Consider the following 22,534-nt stretch of genomic DNA (forward strand, 5'->3'; position numbering starts at 1 on the left):
ATCCTTTATATCAAGACAACAGAAATCAATAAAAGAAGTTATTAAAGTTTTGTTAAATTCACATTTATTTTTTAAATTATTTCTCAATTTTAAGTACCTAAGTACTTTTATTGATAGATGACACTGCAAAGTAAAAGTTTCGAACACCAATAGTAAAAGGTTATCGAAAATCCTGTTTGGCATTAAATATGCTCACTTTATTTTCTCCTTTGGGGTTCAACCCAACCACCAAATTCTTTTTCAAGTTCTTCTGCGACTGCTAAACATAGTCTATCGTTATTATGATTGGCAATAACTTGTACTCCTATTGGAAGTCCACTGCGGTTCAAACCTAACGGTACAGCAGTGGCAGGAAAACCAAGGCTATTAAAAATTGAAGTATATGAGAAATTGTAAGGCCTAAATAGCGGTTCATTGTGATATAGTGCTGCTGTAGGGTGTGTTGGAAATATGAATACGCCGTCCTCTCCCAGCATCTCTTTAAACATATTCTCTAATTTCTCTGCGAGCATACGGTTTTCCCTGTATGCATCACTCTTTAGATCCACATTATCAGCTAACGCAGTTAATAAAATGACTAAAGTTTTGTCAGAACGGCCACATATACTTTTAATGATTTCTTTTATGATCGCTTGATCACTGCCGTCACCGTCTTCCATTATATAGGAACTGATTTTTGTCTCGGACGCTGTACTCGCATACCAAATAGGTGTGGACTTTTGTAAAAGCGTTATATTTGTCTGTGCCGCCGTAACTTCGTGTTTTGTTTCGAAAAATCTAATAACTTTTTTTAAAGCTGATGCTATTTCATGGTCGACTGGATCTGTTAGAGGAGCGTGGTTATTCGTTTGGTAGTATACTTTAAGTTTTCGCATGTCAACAGGTTGATCTAACTTGAGTTTGTAACCGTTTTCTCCAGATATAATGTTTAGGAGGGGTTTTAAATCTACAGCATGCCTCGTCATTGGTCCAATTGCTGCAAAAAGCATATATATTACGAAAACATTAAAGCTAATAATACAATGACCAATTCTTTTGACACTAAATTCTTAACAGTTACCTAAACAGGCATTCTCTTGCTCTGAATTTACTTCGGGGAATTGCCCATCATTAGAAACTATTTTCCTGGTAGGTTTATGACCAAAAATTCCATTAAAAAAAGCTGGCATACGAATTGAGCCTCCGATATCCGAACCTGAAATAAATGAATAAAGTTTTGTTTATATTATTATCTTATAAGTTTTTATAAAAATTAAAAAAAATGAACTTAGCATTTTATACATTTATATCAAGTAATCTTTTTACGTAATAAGTGATTCATTACAAATTGGAAAAATTATAAAAACTTATGATAATGAACGTCCTTGCTAATATGATAAAATTTGATGTTTTAGTGATGGCACAAGATCTACTATAGGTATGAAATGAAAAGTGTAAAAAAATATAATTAATATGTATAGGTAATCATGGGCACGATGAAACGAAACTATGTATTTTATTTACTGTATAATTTAAAATCATGTATTTTTTACCAATTTATAAAAGTTCTGTAGGTATCTATTTAGTAAATTATTTTGCATAAACCGTCACTGTTTAAATAGTTTAAGTTAACAATAATATTTCAATACATTTTTTATCATCGTCGTTGACTATATCTGCAGTAATTTGCAATTTAATACGATACCCCTTGACAAAGGTTCAACTGTGCAAGCATGAAGCATCCAAGATAATCTGTAGGTTGATAATATCAATCATTTACCTACAGCTATACCATTGATTATAGAATACATATACACAGGATATACACAGTATACTCTAAGCTATACTGTGTATTAAAATATTAACACATATATTCGTTATTTTTACCAATAAAATCCATACTAATATTATAAATGCGAACGTAACTCTGTCTGTCTGTCTGTTTCACAATCACGCCTTAACTACTGAACCAATTTCCATGAAATTTGGTATAGAGATATTTTGATACCCGAGGAAGGACAGGAGAAGGATAGGTTTTATCCCACGGGAACGGGAACTATGCGGGTTTTTCTTTGCAGCGCGGGCGATGCCGCGGGTGGAAAGCTAGTAATAAATAATTTTAATCCACTATTCTGAAGAAAAAGAAGAGAATTGCGTCCGGACTTGGCGAAGCCAAGAGAACTCACATTCCATCAGAATACCTTCGTACATCCCGCATCAACATACTGTGTCAAACTAACATAATACGACGGGAGAGAAATCATGTGTTAGATATTTGAACATTAGTTGAATGTTAAGGTAGCCTGACCACGTTAACTTCAGCGTTATCGGCCAGTGACATTACTAAGTATTATTAGTTACTAGAGGTCCGCCCCGGCTTCGCCCGTGGTACATATTTCGCAATAAAAGGTAGCCTATGTCCTTTCTCGGGTATCAAAATATCTCCATACCAAATTTCATGCAAATTGGTTCAGTAGTTTAGGCGTGATTGAGTAACAGACAGACAGACAGAGTTACTTTCGCATTTATAATATTAGTATGGATTTAGAGACTCGCTTTATTTGATGTATATTCCTTAAAGATTCCTTATTATAACAACTATTGTATTGTCTATTGGATTATTGTCATCCTATCAATCTGTCATTATCATCAGCTCCGATTAACTTACCGATACCAAAGCAACTTCCAGCCGCCGCTTGCAAAGCTCCTTCTCCGCCTGATGACCCACCAACTATTTTCGTGGTATCGTAAGGGTTGTTTGATCTACCATATATTTTATTGTAACTTTCCCACCTGGAATAATATCGAAGAATAGAGAAATTGTTGTTAAAATATTTAGCATAGGGAGTAGTTACACAGAGGCATCAGTTTCACTTCTTGTTTCTCGCAGTGAGAGTTGCTATGAGAAATCTCCTTGCCAAAAAATCTGAATTCCAGTTAAGTGAATACTGTAATACACATTAAAATACCAGTGAAACATACCATAAGCACAATTCTGGCACATTTGTTATACCAATAATAATGGCACCTTTGTCTCGGAGTAATTTAATCACTTTGGCATCGTTGTCTGCTATATTATGCCTTGCAGAATATATACCAGCTGTATTATGGAGGCCTGAAAATTATACGTATTTCGGTTAAAATGAAATATGTAGTACCGAATATGAACCCATATAACTAGCTTTCCGCCCGCGGCTTCGCCCGCGCAGTCAAAGAAAAACCCGCAAAGTTCCCGTTCCCCTGGGATTTCCGGGATTGCGTCATTTTCCCGGGATAAAAAGTAGCCTATGTCCTTTCTCGGGTATCAAAATATCTCCATACCAAATTTCATGAAAATTGGTTCAGTAGTTTAGGTGTGATTGAGTAACAGACAGACAGACAGAGCTACTTTCGCATTTATGATATTATAAGTATGGATTACTTCATGAAATATTAAAGTCTATCTAACTACATAGTCTCTTTAATTATTGCGTATCCACGGCAATTATTAAATAACTATACTATTTGCAACTGAGTAAATAAATGTAAAAATGGGAAATAACAGCAGAGATAAATGTCACAAAGTACTATTTTCAATCCTTATTGATGTTACAATACATTGATCGGTTATTCAACTTCCTTGTTATCTGGTACATTGTAGTATGCATTGTACAAAAAATTGTACCTACTTAGATAAAAATCTGTTTTTTTTTATTATTTTAATTTAACAAGTAATCGGATGTTATCACAAAATAAGTTTTTTTTAATGTATTGGCTGTTTTTATTTACGGATACAAAACGAAAAGCGAGGGAAATAGAGAGGGGTATTTATAGGTATGTGAAAACTGAAACGGCTATCGTGCAACGGTGCGATAAGCAAACAAAGCCGCCTGCGAAAAGCTAGTAACTATGGACTATAGAGCATAAAGGATTAATACGAAAATCGATGGCTGAGTCACTTGGCAGACATATCACGTTTCATAATAAATTGGACAACATTTGTTATTCACTGTGTCATAAAGTGAAACAAAATAACTTATATATATGTATATTATGCCTATATTCTATCTAAAACAAACTCCTTTTTTTAAAAACGATGGTTTTTAATCTAAAGTTTAGGATCTACGAATGTTTATTACCGATCGGCGATCCTTTTAGATTAGTAACATATAGTTAGGTACCGGTAAAATCATTTTTTTTTAATGAGACCATTTGAATGTATTATGTAATCACGTTTCCCTAGCTACATTCAACTTTCAAATATAACTATTACATGTATTATGTAGTCATATTACATAAACACGTAACATTAATTGGTTAACAATTGTGTGAAAACTATGAATGTTATTCTTGATTTAGTGTTAGAGGTACGCATTGTTTGTAAAAATTATTTATAATTTATAGCAATACCATAACAATTAGTAAATAACTTGTTATAACAAAAAGAGACCTTTAGATTTCAGAGCAATGGCTATATTTATTTATTATAGGTAGGTACACGCTGAAATTTAGGACTGTTGACGTAACGTCTATGAGTGTATTACCTATTAAAATTAAAGATATGATGCCATTTTGTATTCATTATGACCTAGGTATTTGTAATTCTTTTAGATCTCTACAAAAAATATGAAAACGTTCTTTTTATACGCACTTACATAAAATGGTAATATTACCTTTGACAGAAATACTGTCTTTAGTTGTAAAAGGAACGCCCAGAAACGGCTTCTCTTTCAATAATTGTTCCTCGGACTTAATTCCACTTCTTATGTATGAATCGGCCTCTTTAGCTTCTTTTAAAGCCTCGTCGTAGCGATTTTCAATAAGGCAATTGAGTGCTGAATTCACATCGATTATTCTTTTTATACATGCCTCTAAAACCTCGACGCTTGTTATCTAGAAAAAATGGAGAGTATGGTATTAATTACCGGCTTGTCATTTTAATTAGAATTTATTTAAGGAATCTTTTTTTAGAACACGTATTGAGATATCTGCAATGATACTATAAGATAGGGATGTACTGTAAGTTTGTATTAATATCCTTATCTCTCTACAGCCAACAGGTTCGTTCGAGGAAGTACGTAAATAGGTGAATAATATAGGTATATCTACGATAAAATATAAAAAAAGATGGACGAATGCCGAAATTAATTCACTGTTCATTTCTATTTTATAAACTCATCATTATTTTCCACAGTTTATTATTTTATACAGTCAAAAATTAAAATATCATTTTTATATTTATATTGGGATAATAAATAATTTAAGTACCTCTTTACACCGAATTTTTCGCGCCACCTCAATCGCCGGTTGTTTCAGAATATCATAATGGATTGGAGGGATTTTCTTCTTGCGACAATATGAAAATATACTTAAAATAAACCTGGCTACACCAGCTATAATAACTCGCAGCCAATTTAATATTTTATATTTAATCGGATGTATGGAATCCATTGCCTCAATTAATTCCGCATGCAGATTTACCTATTACGGTTTTGTATTAAAAGTGGGAACGAGCACTGGCTAAGACTTATCAGCCGAGTATAATGATTTATGAACACGATATGAATTCCTTAATTGTTATCACACGGAACGAAATCTAGCATACAGTTATATATATTTTGCAAAACGATGACTGATAACAAACATGTATCACAGTCACAACTCTCATAAATATAAATATACAAAATATGTATATAGTTTTTATACTATGTAATTGGGATTTTGAAGTTGTGATTAGGTACACAAAAAAAAAAGAATTACGTAACATAGAGTGAAAAAAATTGGCAATGTTCAAAGTTCAGTTGTATAGCGATTAATAAAAAACCATTCTCTTAACAAATATAGAATTTTGAAAACCGCTACGACAAAATATTTTAATGACGATATTAAAACGTCGGAGGTTTTCTAGCGCGCAAGCACAGTGCAAATCTTCATTATTTTAATTTAGCATTTATGAAAGTATTGTTGTGAAGTACATATTACATATATTATATGTGGCACACGTAAGCGATTGAGTATACATAGTTTATTTATGCAATATATCTTGTTACAGATAAACATGTCGGACGCATCCAAAGATGAAGAAGACGGTGCGTCGCAGAACGACAACCTAAATATATCGCTACCTACAGTTTTATGCACCGATACCTCCGACCCAGAGCCTTCGCAAACAAATATTATATCTTCAGAATCTAAATTATCCCTACCGTCAGCCTTAGGAACACCTACTTCACCTCTAGTGGTTAATAGTCCATTGTCTTTGCCCAACTCTCCGACTCCCTTTGTGAAGTCGCTACAAATATGTTCCAATAAATCCTTAGACGAACCTCAGACTGGATCAAAGCAAAAGCAACAGGACAATACAATGAGCAATTCTGTAAATAACTCTGGATCAGCGACAGGTAAGTTTTGAATCGTTTCTTATTCAGTCAGTTTACTGTCAGGAAATTTCCTGTTAATAATTACAAAAACAAAGGTAATTCTGAATTTTAATGAAAGTTGAGCCATATATTTACCTATTATCATAACCTTGCGTTTAAAAATAGCTACAAAGAGCAAATATTATCCTTTTGTAATAACGAATAAAGATAAGTAGAAAACTTCTAACTTCTTATCTTCCGAAATTCATAAAACAAAGTTTATTAAAACAAAGTAATGATTACACTGCGGATGTAAAATATAACGTTGTGAGGGCCAGTTAAAACCGTTGCTGGCGAAGCGAGTAAACACACTTATGATAACAGCAATCAACTTGCATAATAATCTGGATTATAATTTGTAGACTATCCAGTTTTCCTCGTAAATCTGGCTGAAAATGGAAAGCACTGCCAATGCCAATTGCCATGTTCCGCAGTTCGGCGCAGAGCGCGGTCGAGGGCGGGCGTATGTAGCTCACAATATGCCGCCTTTAACTTAATCATATACTTTCTTTTATGCGTAAGAAGACGTGAGGTTGACACGCGTAATTTCTTACGACAAACAAACCTTGATATTATTTTATTGTTTAAGAATACAAATTAACTTTTTCATATAGCTACAAGCGGGTAGAGGATGTGCATCTCTTTTTAAATTATTGAATTATGTTTATTGAAAAGTAATTGATGTGCATCTCTTTTTAAATTATTGAATTATGTTTATTGAAAAGTAATTGAGGTGATGGATTGTGAATGATGCCGTGTTGTGGTTGCTGGTGGAACGGCAGACAGAGGCATCGACCGCCCGACTCTACCACAGGTGGAATAATAAATATTTTTTTTGTAATGTTTATAAACAATTCTCTTTTTGCTGATGGTTAAAAAAACTAACTATAGTATCTAAAAATTCATCCCTAATTTTAATTATGGTCTTCTAGTTCATTTCTATATGCCATTTATTATGCCATGCCATATAATTATTCGTAGTGCTACTAGTATTAAAGTTTTGCTGATTGAGCTGATTAATAATGATTGCTAATGATATAATGACTCTAAACAGAGACTGTCAATTCTATTTCCGTTACTTTTTATTTACTTACAAAACTCCCAATTTATTTTATAAAATTCGATTGGAATCGATTCTATAAAAATAAGATAAGCATCACTGTATCCACAACTAACAAAATTTTATGAAAAGCCTTCTTGTTTTGCCCACTAGCAAAACACAAACTTCGTGAAGGTTTCTCTCAAAAGGTGGCATTTTAAATAATATTTTCATCAGTTATTATTTCATATTATGCATGAGAAACAAAACAATATATCTATCAATCTTTTATAAATTGATTATTTTTGAAACTGGTTATTTAATTTTTAACCACATAAAACAGATTGAAACATCAAAACAATGGAATCTTTACTTAGATCCTTTAATTAAAAATGTTTTGCAGGTAATTAAAAAAAACCTCTACTGGCCAGTGTGAATGCATACAATATTTTTATTTTGACGCTGGCTGTAGTCACGGAATATAAAAAAAAATTGTAATGTTCCTAATTCAAAACTCATTACTGACGTAAATGAAAGACTCCAAACGAATACTTTGTTCGCACTTATTGTAAATCAATCATGATTTTTTCAATAAATGGTGTGAAAACATGGTACATATATTAAGTAAATTGTGTAAAATTACTGTCTCATTTTGCATATAAAGGGTTTTTTAAATACCAAATAGTTTAATAAAATTGTTAAAAAATTCGTCAATGCAAAAATTAAATACGTTGATACTTTGATGTTCCAACTTATAAGTTATCTTCGTCACAGATTCCTATAAGGATCGCATTGATACGTAGCATATTAATGAATATTATTCATTGCGTGGCTAATAGTTTAGTTTTTGGAACACCATTCAATTGCAAACATGTGCACATTGTTCTGGTGTGTTTCTCGTGAAAATAGTGATTTATCAGAGACTAGCAGTGCATCAGGTAAGATAAATACCTAAAATAGTTGTCTATCGATAGGGTTGTTTACCAATAATTGTGTATTTTATACATAAGTGCTTTAAATAAATATTTTTAAAATTGGAAAATCCAAAAGTGCACGACTCATAATGCTCATTTAATTATGAAATATAAAAAATATATATAGGGTCAACCGGGGCAAATGCAACTAAAAAATAACAAGTTTCAAGTTTGATCGGTTGCAGTTATCTCCTTTTATATTTGGTCATTTATTTGACCCATATATTGTTTTTTGTATTTATTCAAGATTATTTTAAACCAATCAAGCAATACAGTAGTCTTATAAATAACTGGTAGTGAGAATATTTCCTAAAATTGGTAGAAAAAGTTACATTTACCCCTAGCCGGGGGTAAATGCAACTAACTGCCATAGCTCTTCTTCTATTTCATATAAAACAACGAATATAGAATATATTTATGAGATTTCATGTTATTCATAGGATTTTGAACTGGATTACCGTGTAGCAAGGACGAGTTTTCAGGAAAAATCTTATTTTTCTAAATGTGGGGCAAATGCAACTATTTGTTAGAGAATTAGTGTGGGGAATGCAAAAAACTTATTCATCGATATATTTTTATTATTCTATATATATGTATATACAATAACGTTATCTATACAATAACGTTGCGATCGTAGATGGCGCCGCATTATTTAGAGGAAAATCTCATGTACCTACTTTGATTTACCACTTTAAATCGCAACAAAAAAAAATTACAGTGTACTACCTACTAAGTCAATTTTAGTTTTTGGTCAGAACAAATAATATTCTTTGTGTTAAATATTGTTAAAAACGTAAACCAAACAAAATACGTTTATTAGTTAATCAACCGTTAACTAAAAATTACTTGAACAATCACAGAACTATCCTACCTATCGTTTTTAGTTACTTATAGTCTTTAACCACGCTTTATCTAATTTTAATTTTACTTATGAACACGTCTCTGGGTATAATATCGAAGAAATAATCGATGGTTCTTCTTTAATTAATCATAAAGAAAGTATATTTTGACTACCAAGAAGGATACATAATAAAAATATCGACACTGTCACATCACTAGTGTTTTTAGTTTCATACAAAAATATAAGGGGCTATTGTAACTAACCTCACAGTTGCAATAACCCCACAGTGAAATTTTCATGAGGCAATTGTAACTGCATCAATAACACAAAATAGAGTCAACTAACGCATTAAAAATATAAATGAAATATGCTTAACGGCTTGTGATAATCGTGTCCAATCAAAAACACCTGCAAAAAATCACTCCTAAACAATTTTTTTGTCTGTAAAACTCGACACCTGTTTTTACGCACACCAACTTCAAAATAGCGGTTTGACAAAATGGCCTATCAATCAAATAGTTTTCATCGTAGTGGCACCATCTATTACTTGTAAGATTTATTAGTCGTTGAGTTATTGAATCATAGGTGGCGATATATTACAACAACTCTAATAAATTAGTTATGATAACTAGTTGCCATAGCCCCATAGTTGCATTTGCCCCGGTTGACCCTATATATAGATATACAGTCTTGTAGTTTTCGTTTTTTATTAATTGCAATTAAACGACACTGAATTAATTAATCATTCGCATTCAGTGACCTACAATCGTCGATTAGAATATTTAAAAAAAAATTAACTCAAATGATGGATTTTTTCACAAGTTATAGTGTTTTCAGGTTTCACACATGACGGACAGGAAAATTTTTTGACCTATTTCGGTGTTTTTTTCCAATTCTATTGAAGTAAATCAATTTTTTAAAAGTATGGGATTAATCTCCATTAAATTATCTCGACAATAGTATGCAAAATATCTTGATTCCGTGAACTAACAAGGCTATAATAATAAGAATAGCTGCAAAAATGAGGCGAAAAAAATTTTTCGATCGTAAAGCACTCTCTGATGCTTCGCATCATGAGTCGTGCAAAACGCATTGCCGTGTGTATAATGCAATTTAAAAAATATTACAAGTTTTCTGAGTGATAATTACAAATATAAAATCCTATATATTAAGTAAAGTTGGGAATAAAAAAAAGAATGCTTTTGTAAAAGTTGAAAACATCTTACAAAAGAACACTAAATGGAAATGCGGGAAATGGAAATTAAAATGTAAAAGCGAACTATCAAAACTTGAGTCTGCAGAGTTAACTAGCTGAAGTGAGGTTTATTTAAAATTCTTATTTGTGTATTCAGTGGAGGACGTCAAAGCGAACTAACCAACTCGGGATAGTGGGTTGAATTTGTGAGAGATTTTTTAATTTCCTGAATTGGTGAAACTAAATTGAGTCACGTAGTGAGTGCGCTGGGTGTGCTTTGTGAGGACTTTGATCATTTTATATCTAACCAGCGAAATGAAATCTAGTTAACTATGGTTATATCTGCTACCAAGTAGAAAACAAAAGAGCAAATGATATGTGATGCAATTGATCTTTGCTGCTTATGCCTAATGTGAAAGATATTATCATTAAAAGAAGGTTTTTATTTCATACTATGCATGAGATACAATATATTTATCAATCTTTTATAAATTGATTATTTTTATTTTTAATATAATACGAATCTATCCGTTTGCAAACTAAAAATAATCACATCAGAAACGCGAACTAAAAATAATCGTGATAATTAGTGCACATGAGAGAATGATTATTAAAAAAAATATTAGATTATTATTTGTCACATTGAGATGCGTGATTTTCAAACTATTGCATATTAGCATTGCCTTTTCAGTTTTCACCTTCATCGCGTATCAGAACAAGGAACAAACAACAAACTACAAACTTGGTTTAGGTACTACCCTATAAAATAGAATAGAATTTCAGTTCATTAACGGGTTGTCCGAGTAGAAACGTTTTAGAAACGATAGATAAAGTTGTCCATCGGACGAAGGTTCCGATAAAATCAATTATTTTGTCAAAGTATTGAAGGAAAACAACTCGAGATAGGATTATTCGTGCTTGGCGAACCACATTTAATTACAAGTTACATTGGACTCGACACGGACGCTTTAATTATCGAAAAATTCATGAACGCTGCAAGATAATTATACCTACTAGTTTTTAGATTGTCAGAACTTTCATCGTCTCAAACTCTTGTTGTATTTTTAATATTTAAAACTATAAAGTGTTCTTGAAATGAACATGCAACAGTAATAGTATAAAAGTACCAATAAATAAAAAAATGTTTAATTTATGACCATGATCAAATTCACATGACCAAATTCTATTCCATTGTGCCACTATCGACAATTAATGTAGCATTACTATTCTAACTTCCAGTAATATAAAAAAAGATAAATTAATATTATGAACCACCACATTACCTTCAGTTAAGTCAATAATGACGTTAAGAGTTAAATATAACCCTGAAAATATAATTCCGAATTGGTCGGCAAATGTTTGCAAAAGCCAAATTTGGGTCAACTCTGTTTGCCGCTTGTAAAAGTCCCGATGTCCGATGTTTGCTTGCATGATGTATGGGATGAATCTCTGGGGAGTTACGGCTCAGTCATAAATCCTGAAGGAAATTTAACGGCAAGCATATTTCGCTAATTAGCCCTGTGGTTTTGCTTAAATTACATTTACCTTCAAACTTCTAGCGAATTTATTATGTCGTAGCTTAATGAATAATATTCAAATATTGTAGGTAAAGCTTAAAATTATATTGTAATAGAATTGATTGATATTAAATAGAGTTAACCTACATTTTGAGACATTGAAACTCCATTATGTAAATTGTTTATTGAGTGGTTGGTTTCAATTTAATATACCTTATTATCGATTTTTCACTAAACCAATATTTACAATTTATCTAGGTAATGCGGTATTATATTGTACAGCCGTATCGGTGGTATATGGCAAAAAATAGAAATAAAAATTCTTACATATGTGTACCTATATAATATTATGTCTATAAGAACGGCGTAAAAGCTATTAGGTACCTGCCCATTGTTTTATTAAATTTAATTAAATCACATCGGTACAATGTACATATACGTAGAGTAGGTACACACGTAGGTCGTAGAGGATAGATGTGCCGGCATGCAAAACGTTTCGTCTAAACTCTAAGTGAACTTCCCACTTTGCCGATAAATAGCTTTACAATGAAGTTACCACAGCCTCTTAGTAATACTATACTGGGTATAAACTACGTACAAATATATTATTACCAGGATAGTATTAATCATTGTAGCTGGATTATATTTCTGTTTTATCTAATTACTTTGTTTGTTATTTGATATCCCCGGTTGTTTTCTTGTTTATTGTTTACGATGTTTCGCTATATTATTGGATTTATTCGCTCGGGAACATTATTAAAGGAGGTAAACATGAAGCTATCATAGCCGTGTATGGATTATGGGTTGAGGTTACAGTTACATATTAACAGTATGAACTATGTATATTGTTATGCACACGTTATTCATATGAATCCTTGACATTTATGTGTTGTGAGAAAGAAAGTCGATTACATAAATAATAATAGAGCTGTGAAATGTAAAATTAAGAATACAGTTTGTAGAATAGTCCGAACAGAATTTCAAATAAATTTTTGACTTCATAATAAAGAATAACGAATTAATTAAAGTCTATTTTCTTTGGCATTGAACATTAAACTATAAAGTCTCAAAAATATTATAACATTATTTAAAACTTAATAGTTAATAGGATTGTTACATTCTTAAACTCTTGTATAAGTATCTATTAAGTATTTACTCTTTCTTGTTTCATTATGTTTCACCACAAACAAACAATTTAACGTGTTTACACTATTTAGACAGCTGAAAGATACGAGGTATATACTTTATCCATATAAAAAATAGTACCAAAACGTACTCTCTTGGAGGTTATCTAAAAGAGAACAGCTGCTAGTAGGTATATAAAGCTAGATCTCCAAATAAAATAGTTGTGACATGAGTAATTTATGAGGGTTCTGTTTTTGCCATGAGTCTACGGAACCCTAATTAAGTGCGTTGGCGTACCGGGATCTCGTGGGTTTTGTCTTTTGTGTAATAAGCAATTTGCATTCCGATTTATTCATAAAGTATTGCATTTCTAAATAAAGAGAAATTAATTTCATAATTCACTTTATTTTTTATATTTTCTTTATCATATTTCTTTTACGCTTTAATATTGTCTTGACTATGATAAGACAATCTACCTTTATGGCTATACTGCAGATACTTACATACCTAGCGTCCCATAGCCTAGAATTTAGTTTCACTCAATACTCTTCTAATTTGATAGTTTTGGAGTAAAAATTTAATAGGGAAACCTTCGCATTTTAAATGTTAAGGGGATATAATTTCAGATTTGGGGAGTCGATCAGTTCCTAGTTTTATTAAATTATCGTAAATTCGACGACTGGTACCTATCTGAATGTAAATTTATTGTATCAACTATTTCACCGCTTCATTTGCTATGCCCCTGTCAAGCTAACCTTGTATAATAATATCATATACTAAGGCTATTCTGGAATAAACTATAAAAAATCACTATTCACTGGGTCTAGACATCATAAGTTTTACTTATAACCTGTACTCTTTTTAGTTAAATATATTCATTACATTGAATATTATCGGATATACTTTGGTCTAGACTAAAAGAAAGTTGCTCCTTAGAAAGAGACAAAATAGTATTTTTAATAATATTTATTTTATAATAACAAGTAAATTATTAAAAAAACAAAATACCCGACTGCACACTAAAAAAAGAGTGATTGAAATGAATCTAATGATACCGCATACATATTTTTTTAAAGGGAAATTTAGAAAAAATATTATTATGTCTTTATCCCGTGGGACTTTTAGGATAAAATGTATCCTATGACACTCCCGTAATCAAGACAAATCTAACGATACCTCATACATCAAAATCCATCAAGCCGTTTAGGCTACAGGTGGTCACAAAGGAAAAGACATACATACATACTTACATACACTCGAAAAACATTACCCTCCTTCTTTGGCAGTCGGGTAAAAAGTGCCCAAACCGGTTATATTCTAATTTTGGGAATCTGCGCGAAAGCGTCTCCAGATCGTTTCAATATTTCTATCAGATTCTATATACATTAATAGGTACGTTTTTATACGCAGCAGGCAGTCCTCTTCATAGATATTTTAAAGTCCTCCCTATATGCATATACGTTATTGTTTCCTAAATGTGTCTCACTTTAGACAAATGTAATTAAATTAAAATATATAATAATTGCAACAAACGCAGTTATGTTTGCGAATGCATTTAACAAACCATGTAAAGTGTACAAAGCATTTAATTTTTATATTTGTTACTCTTCATAATGCTGACTGGCTGTTATACAAATACATATATCCTTATAATAATCATTAAAACTTATGACTTATCACTATGTTACAAGTACTATATTATTTTATTGAAAGAACATCAAAGGTGGTTCCCGGTTTGATAGCCAATGTAAACTTATTCTAAGAACGTAAACGGAGATTGTAGAGATTGCACAACTGTCGTAAAGAATAATTTTACTTCCGTAATAACGATAAAATTATGCTAGGGCCTTATTTTAATATTGTTATTCGCATACATTTGTAGGATTTTCTATATTTTTGTTACTAAAGTATTTTTATGTAGCATCCACGTTCAGTTATTATAAAGAGTCGAGACGTAAAGTAGACTACCGACAGACACTATTTTATTTTGTAATAAATTACAGATTTAATATGCTAATAAAAAAGTAACTAGCTATATTTCAAATTATGTACCATAATGAAATATACATATATACATATCAAGTACTTGTAAATATTTTTTCCAGATTATTAATTTGTGAAAATGAAAATAGATTTGAGCAGCATACAAACAAAATTACTATTGAAAATGGAATTGTCATATAAAATACATATTTATTTTTACGTTAAAAGTTAACAAAGCTGAATAATGAAAACGACAATTTATTGAAACACACTTTGAAACTTGTGTTATTGATTTCTGTACTTGCAATGCTTGAAGCTGAAAGCTCATTTTATACAATCAATAGGACGGCCTTGTTGTCTCTACAGTCAACAGTGTTATTATATAAACAAAGAAAAGCAATAATATAAGTAGGTACCATATGTGAATAGGTTATCTGTCCCTCTCTGAAATTGTATTTCCCGAGCGAATGATTTGATATTGTGATGTAGTATTTTTTACTAACGTTCCCAAAAACGGCGAAGGGGTCTCAATTCATAAATGATGAACTCCCATGAGAAACAAATTCTGTTTTCATTTTCTGAATTTTACAACATAGACACGACTGAGGAGCTAGCTAAAGCATTCATTATTCAATATTTATCATTTTTGCATTGACTAGTCTATTATTCGGAATATGGTTTATCTCTAATGGTTTAGAATTTTATTAACAACCAACCATACATACATAGATGTAGGTATATATGTATTAAGAGCATATAACAACTGATTATGTAACAGTAGGTTCTTTATATATATGTGTTCTGCGTTCATTTAGATAATAATAGCCATTCATCCTACACCAAGTTTTCCTTAAGTAATATATATATCTCTATACTCTATGTAATCTCGTGTATCCCGTAGGTATGTGAGCAAACATTCTTTGACTAGCTTTTGTCGATATCATGAATACCTTTACACATTAACAACCCTTAAATTTCGTCGTGTCAAATATCTTCAAAGTTAAACATTTCAATGGATCCCTTAACCCAATATTGGATCATGTACTTTTTGTTTAAATTCTGTCAATTTATTCTTAATGAAAAAAAAATATTTTAGAAGGGGTATTTTACATTTTTTTTAAGAAACATCAACTTAGAAACACACAGGTTTGAGAAAAGCAAAGTTCTATGTGCAACCTAGATTCAAAACATCTTTCGTTGAGTGCTAGAGCCGGTGTTACAATATGGATCCGAAAAATGTCTCTAGAGAAAATCAAAACACAAAATAGTGTTATCATAACAATTACAACAATTCAAATGTCTGTACTGTTTTTGTCATATTCCGCAAATGTTAAATTAATTATTTTGTCAAAATCGAAACCATATTTTATTCAAATTCAAATTATATTTATTTGCAAGAATGTAGTTTAAATTACAGATGTTTTAATTACAATATTACGTGGCTAATACATTCTACGACAACAACAAACGAACACACTACAATTTATACACGATTACAACACATACAATTCAATTTACATCAGATATATTTTCATAATCGAGAAGTATTTTGTACTACTCGTTTCATAGAAATGTTACATCAGTCAGTGATTAGTCAATAATAAATAATATTTTAAGTAGCGAAAATATCAAATATCTATAGATAATATACATCATGTGATCAAAAAATTGTGTGTATGAAATAAATATATTTTTCATTTTTTTCATTTCATTTTCAAAAGGGATTTTTATCACATGATGTCTTTGTAGGCACTTTTTAGCTTTTAATAATAATGACTCGTTCTAATTTCCACGAAATTTGATATAACTTACTTTAATAGTTCAACCTGGTGGTATGCAAATGGATATTAATTACTCAAATTAACAATGTTAAAAAGATTTTTCATGTACTTACTGAATTGGAAGATAAATCTAAATTAATTGACACAAGCAGATGAATGTTATGACGTCAGAGAATAGATTCATGTCTGTTTTATCGACGTGATTGATTTTTACTCTCATGAATATTTTATGAAGGTTAATACGTATAATGCCGTCTATTAGATGATATCTAAAGATATATTTATAAGAAGTTACTTATGTAAGAAGTTTCGTAGGGAAATATAGTTTCTTTGTTATTTAGTTTTCAAACGAGTAGGTATACTGTCTATGCATCCAATTATCATACATTAAATAATACGTTATACTTATAAGTAAAAAAAAAACCTTTAACCTGATCAAGGAAAATCAAAACATTTTTAATGAGGTCAAAACTGGTTTTACGCTGTGCTTTATTTAACAAAAAATATTTCCTTGACAAATTAAGTATACTTAATTATTATTAGAGGCAAAAGTTCATAAAGAAAATGTTTTTAAAAAATAAATAAACCACAGATGAGATCATTTATATATATTTGAGATATTTTTTAACTCTATTAATTAAAAATATCAGTTTGTATTCAAATAAATAGAATCATCCGTTTTGTATAGAACAACTGAAATAGCATGCACTACGCTTCATTCATGGCAAGGCTTGAATACTCTTCTGAATAATCATACTTTGTGACATAATTCATTTCAATTAACAAACCTGTGGCAAACGTTTCCAACATTCTGTGTTCTTCACACATTTCAACGTTTAATACATTATACAACACTGATATTATATTATTTATATAATTATCTTAATATATATAAATCTCGTGTCACAATGTCCTCAATGGACTCCTAAACCACGTAACTGATTATAATAAAATTCGCACACCATGTGCAGTTCGATCCAACTTGAGAGATAGGATAGTTTGAACATGTAGGTACCACGGGCGAAGCCGGGGCGGACCGCTAGTATTCATTATATAAAAGTTCAAGTGCTATCAGTTTCTTATCAGTGTTTTGTCTCATTTTTATCAGAATCGAAAACGTGTGTAAAAAGTAGTATGCAACAGTATAAAATAGATTCTATAAAAACGGTATAAATCGAATCGCGCTTTACCAATACAGTTACCTCTTTACAGTGTATTCTGTAGAGTCTAAACCCTCTTAAAGTACTTGCCTCTTTATAGTGGCATATTTTGCATATGCCACCGTATTATCACAGTATTACCATCCTACAGTATGGCGACGAATGTACTTGTGCAGAGAAACGGAGGGGAACTGGCGGGGGGTCGGGCGACGCGGGCCGCTTAATGCAATCACGCTGAGTTTGCATTAACTATCGCGAAAGGATGACGCAGTCGTATTTTTTGTGTAATAATTTTATTATACATAGGTACTTACATATTCTATTATGACGCGCAAAAACTGTTCCGTTTACGGATGTAAATCTACATTGAAATCCCAGAAGGAAACAATATTTCAGAAAGATTGTATTAATTGTATCTGTTGAATTAAAATCAAAGCTATGTATATGTTGTCCTCATTATTTTCTAATCAGATTGTATATCCCAATGCGAATGCATTACTTAGTTAAATGGTATAATATACAATTAAGAACATCCAAAAATAAAGTGTCCACGTAAATAATATTTAGCAGTGCAATATCTGTAATTCTATATTTATGAACAAATAATTACATCAGATTTAATAATCGCAATTATTTTGAATGTACATATGAATAAATGATTTCATCATAATATTAATAATCAAAATTGTTTTATTTCCCATTTGTTGCAACCCTAGCGTATTTTCGTGTGGCAGCGTAAGTACCTACGCTGGCGGCGGCATCGCGCGACATTAAAGGCGATTCCTTACTGTAGGAAATAATATTGTAATACTGTGGTATTATCATGAACTTGACAACAATCGTATCCCTCATCAAAGTTTCGTTTCGTTTTCTATTGTACACAGATGCTAAGTCGTATTTATATTGGCAGTGCTATTCAATACCAGATGTATGTATTCATAAGTTAGTATAGTAAAATATAATTAAAAATAGTTTGGAAAATCCAAAAGTGCACGCCTCATAATTTTTTTTTAATAATTATTTATTAATTATTATTTTTGTTTATTTAATAACAATTAAACCACATCGAATCAGACCCTGAAAAATGAAAGGGTTCTATTCCTGAGCATACTCAAGCGTAAGAGAAAAAAAAAGACTCGATTAGTAAAGTATTTCGGTCGCTATCGTGTTAACAAGAAAATCCTCCGCACATACAGACACACGGACGTCCAAGACAGAACTTTTTTAAACTGTTTTTTAACTAGTTTAAATAACAAAAATGACATCAAAAATATCATGAATGTTAAAAATAATGTTTTTTCTTAATATGTGTGTGTATGTATTATCTTACAAGTGCAATGTATGATACATAAAGACATTTTAAATTTGAAAAATCAGATGTTTTGCGCGAAGTGACAGTAGTACCCACCTCAACGCTTCGCTTATGAGGCGTGCAAAAAATAAGCAAAAATATTTTCGTTAATATAATAAGTTAAATTTTCTAGGTACATATTACGTGTACAGTTAAATATTATCTCAACTGTTGCCCATAAGCCTGAACCGCATACTGATCATAACAGAATGAGAGGGCTTAATAAAAATCCAGCCTACCTAAAATTCTCATTTTCGGTGCTAGCTCCCACGAAAATACAGATTCACGTGGAATATATTTGATATTCGCTCATAACTTGTGTACCGCCGATTCGATCTTTACGAAATTTGGTAAACGAGGTGGAATATTTGACACAAATTCAATATTTAAACTTAACATATGTGAACTCTGTCAGACGTTTGAGATATGAGAGGGTTGAAAACAAGGTCTTGAATGAAAGGATCTCATTTGTACTTTACAGAACAGTTTTATCATGTCTTCACAACTGGATTTAATTTGGATTCTTTATTTCAAGTCTTTGTGAGGGATAAGTTTGTTAAAGACTCGTACGTTTGTAAACTCCGACGTTACATAACGAGACACGTACGAATATGAAGATTTCCGTTGTTAATTAACGCCAAAATGAAACTGACGGTCCTAGCTGACGGCAAACTGTCTTTTACTTCTAATTATTTTTATTCTATAACAATTGACGATCCCCCGACGGATTCTAGAAATGTCAAGTTGAGTTTAGAGGCTTTTAAATCTGAGATTTGTTAGTGTTTGTACTAAAATCCGCTGCGCTAGACAGTAGAAAATAGTTTTTAAGGAAAATTTATTTATACTGATCTTGTTAGAGATTAATAAATGACTGTTGGGAATATAAGATAATAAATATTGACACCGATGAAAATTGATCTGATAAAAATTAATGTGGCCGAGTACTTCTTGAAAAAACTTTAACGTTAATAAGGACAACCACACTGAATGTCAAAAGGTTTTTGTTTAGCAAATTTGCATCTAATCAATATTACATAGAGCTCTGAAAACGATCCATCCAAAAAACAATTAAAGGTAACCCTTAATCCGCTGGCTTTCATTTACCTTTCTAAAGCTTAGGCGGATTGTGTTAAATAAAATATACTACCAAATAGAATACAATTGTAGCAACACATAATAAACTTTTAAAATTGTATTTTATGTATCTCACACTTTTAAAATTTGTATGATAGCTTATTTGCCATTACAGCAAATGGTATTTAATAAACATGCTCTATATTTTCATGTAACTACATTATAAGATTAACTGGATCATGTATGTAATCTTTAATATGTTTTAAAAATAAATATTTCCTTCAGGCAATTGAAACAAATTTCCTTGTTTTACCATACTAAAACAATATTGCTGATCCGTTATAAAAATACCCCAGCGTTGTAAAAACCAATATAAGTCCACTTTTATCTTTTCGGGATGTTATATATTATTGACAAAAGTAGAAAATACTGTAATCTAACGTCCGTATTTTTCCCAAAGCCTTTGATTACTACATGTCTGGCAATAAGGCCTACTTCATTGTGCTTTTATATAACATAGAATCACTTTATTGTATTTGTTATATTTTTAACAAATAAGATAATGGAGTATGTAATTTCTAATAAATTCTTGTAAATCCAGCTTTAAAACCTTTTTATGGAAATTTTATTTTCGTCTAAAACAATTATTTACCATAGCATTTCATTGTCGTAGCATTGAATCACCTTGACCATACTAGACGGATCTCAAACCTCTCCCGCTGCACCTTCTTTTTTCCTCGCATTTTGTATTTAAAAAGATACTAATCAGTGAAACAAAAAATCCTCGTCAGGGACTGTTGTGTAACTGATAATTTATTAAACATAAAATTTTCAGAGCTCTAAGTCAGCAGGTTACGAAGTTTATAGAGTATTTGCGGAAGAATCGATGACCACGGCACATTTTTTTTCTAGAAATCTATTAACTTTGGAAAAAAATCCTCGCGAGCAATTAAAGATCAAAGACCATCCTAGTTTATATATTTTTTTCGGTATTGTGCTTTATGTTGTACCAGACTTTATAGAGGTTGAACATAGTCGAAATTGCCGGGTAACGCCTTAACACAGATGTTTGGCGTATAAGTGATTTGAGATCCTTAAATCTACTAAAAATCCTAAATATTTCTATTCAAATTTAAATTGAAAATCCCACACACGTCTAGAACATAAAAAAGGATGATTTGAACCTTATCCGGCTATGAATCTCGAGTACCCTGTAAAAGTGAGTAATTTCAAAAGGGCTTCTTTATTTGGAATTAATCAACTTATCATTTGCCCACAATATGTGGTATGAAAAGCGTAAACAAACCTGTAAAAAATTAACATAACACTTGTTTTAATGTAAAAAAATCATCTCAATATCATTCCGTGTATTATAAAAAAAATTATTAAGTTTATTATTTTCTAATTATTTACTGTTACAATCAAATCTTGTTAATATTTCTCAATTAATCATATTATGTAGGAACTACTGCAGTCTCTTCTAGTATTACTACTATAAGGTACAGTACAAACATTTCTCTCTCAAATCTCTAAAAAGAAAAGACTTAAAACAACGTAACATTCTTAGCACATGACTTATAACATGGTTACACAACTACCCTCGCTTGCATAGAATTACGTTACGTTGGGAAATGTTTCCACAATAGAATATTATTCAAAAATAAAGCCACGCTTCCGTTTTGTTTTATGGAATGAAATGAATAAAATTATCATTCGTATATAGGGTTTAGCTTTTAGCGGCGGGGAGCGTGAAGGTTTGTTTGATATGTGAATCTAAAAATGTTTAAAAATAAGTATACGAATTCAAAGACAAAGGGTCTCTGTAATTTCGACGATGTACGATCACAACATAAAGATAATGATTTATAAACTGATATGATATAAAGTAAACAACGGGAAAAAACAAAGAGCTTTTTGGTATCATTATTTTTTTAATGCCGATACATACCAAATAAATTTCAACCTGATATTCCTGTAAAATATTGAACACGGCTTACAAATAAATTCGAACCTTTTGTGTAATTGAAATATAAAACGTGGCTCGTACGTTTAATAAGTTTGAGTTTACCAACCTTGTAGGCTTTAGGTATAGAAAGGATTTTATCCGAAAGAATGAA

The 22,534-nt window shown here is 31.1% G+C and overlaps 2 protein-coding genes across 4 annotated transcripts in view; one reads left to right on the forward strand and one right to left on the reverse strand.

Moving 5' to 3' along the window:
* LOC149901211 (cytochrome b5 reductase 4) overlaps window positions 1-22,534 on the forward strand; it is a 51,403-nt gene that overhangs the window by 16,839 nt on the left and 12,030 nt on the right. Inside the window, exons 1-2 of one of the 3 annotated variants that reach the window (XM_090111356.1) lie at window positions 6,823-7,060; window positions 7,111-7,191. In XM_090111356.1, the coding sequence (XP_089967482.1) occupies window positions 7,125-7,191 (67 nt within the window). In that variant the 5' untranslated portion in view covers window positions 6,823-7,060; window positions 7,111-7,124. Of the gene's footprint in view, window positions 1-6,010; window positions 6,360-6,822; window positions 7,192-22,534 lie in introns of those variants that run through there. The other 2 variants (XM_090111354.1, XM_090111355.1) reach the window with 2 other exon arrangements.
* Window positions 64-5,477, reverse strand: LOC149901213 (fatty-acid amide hydrolase 2-B-like). Its single transcript, XM_090111651.1, has 6 exons — window positions 5,227-5,477; window positions 4,632-4,851; window positions 2,962-3,094; window positions 2,648-2,772; window positions 1,061-1,195; window positions 64-976 (listed from the first exon to the last, which is right to left on the reverse strand). The coding sequence occupies exons 1-6, from the start codon at window positions 5,407-5,409 to the stop codon at window positions 198-200; spliced, it is 1,575 nt and encodes a 524-aa protein (XP_089967777.1). The 5' UTR covers window positions 5,410-5,477; the 3' UTR covers window positions 64-197.

This window comes from Colias eurytheme, chromosome 17 (assembly GCF_061535395.1).
Source record: "Colias eurytheme isolate Ceu_HAF_F1 chromosome 17, ilColEury1 Martin Lab GWU primary, whole genome shotgun sequence".
Taxonomy (NCBI): domain Eukaryota; kingdom Metazoa; phylum Arthropoda; class Insecta; order Lepidoptera; family Pieridae; genus Colias; species Colias eurytheme.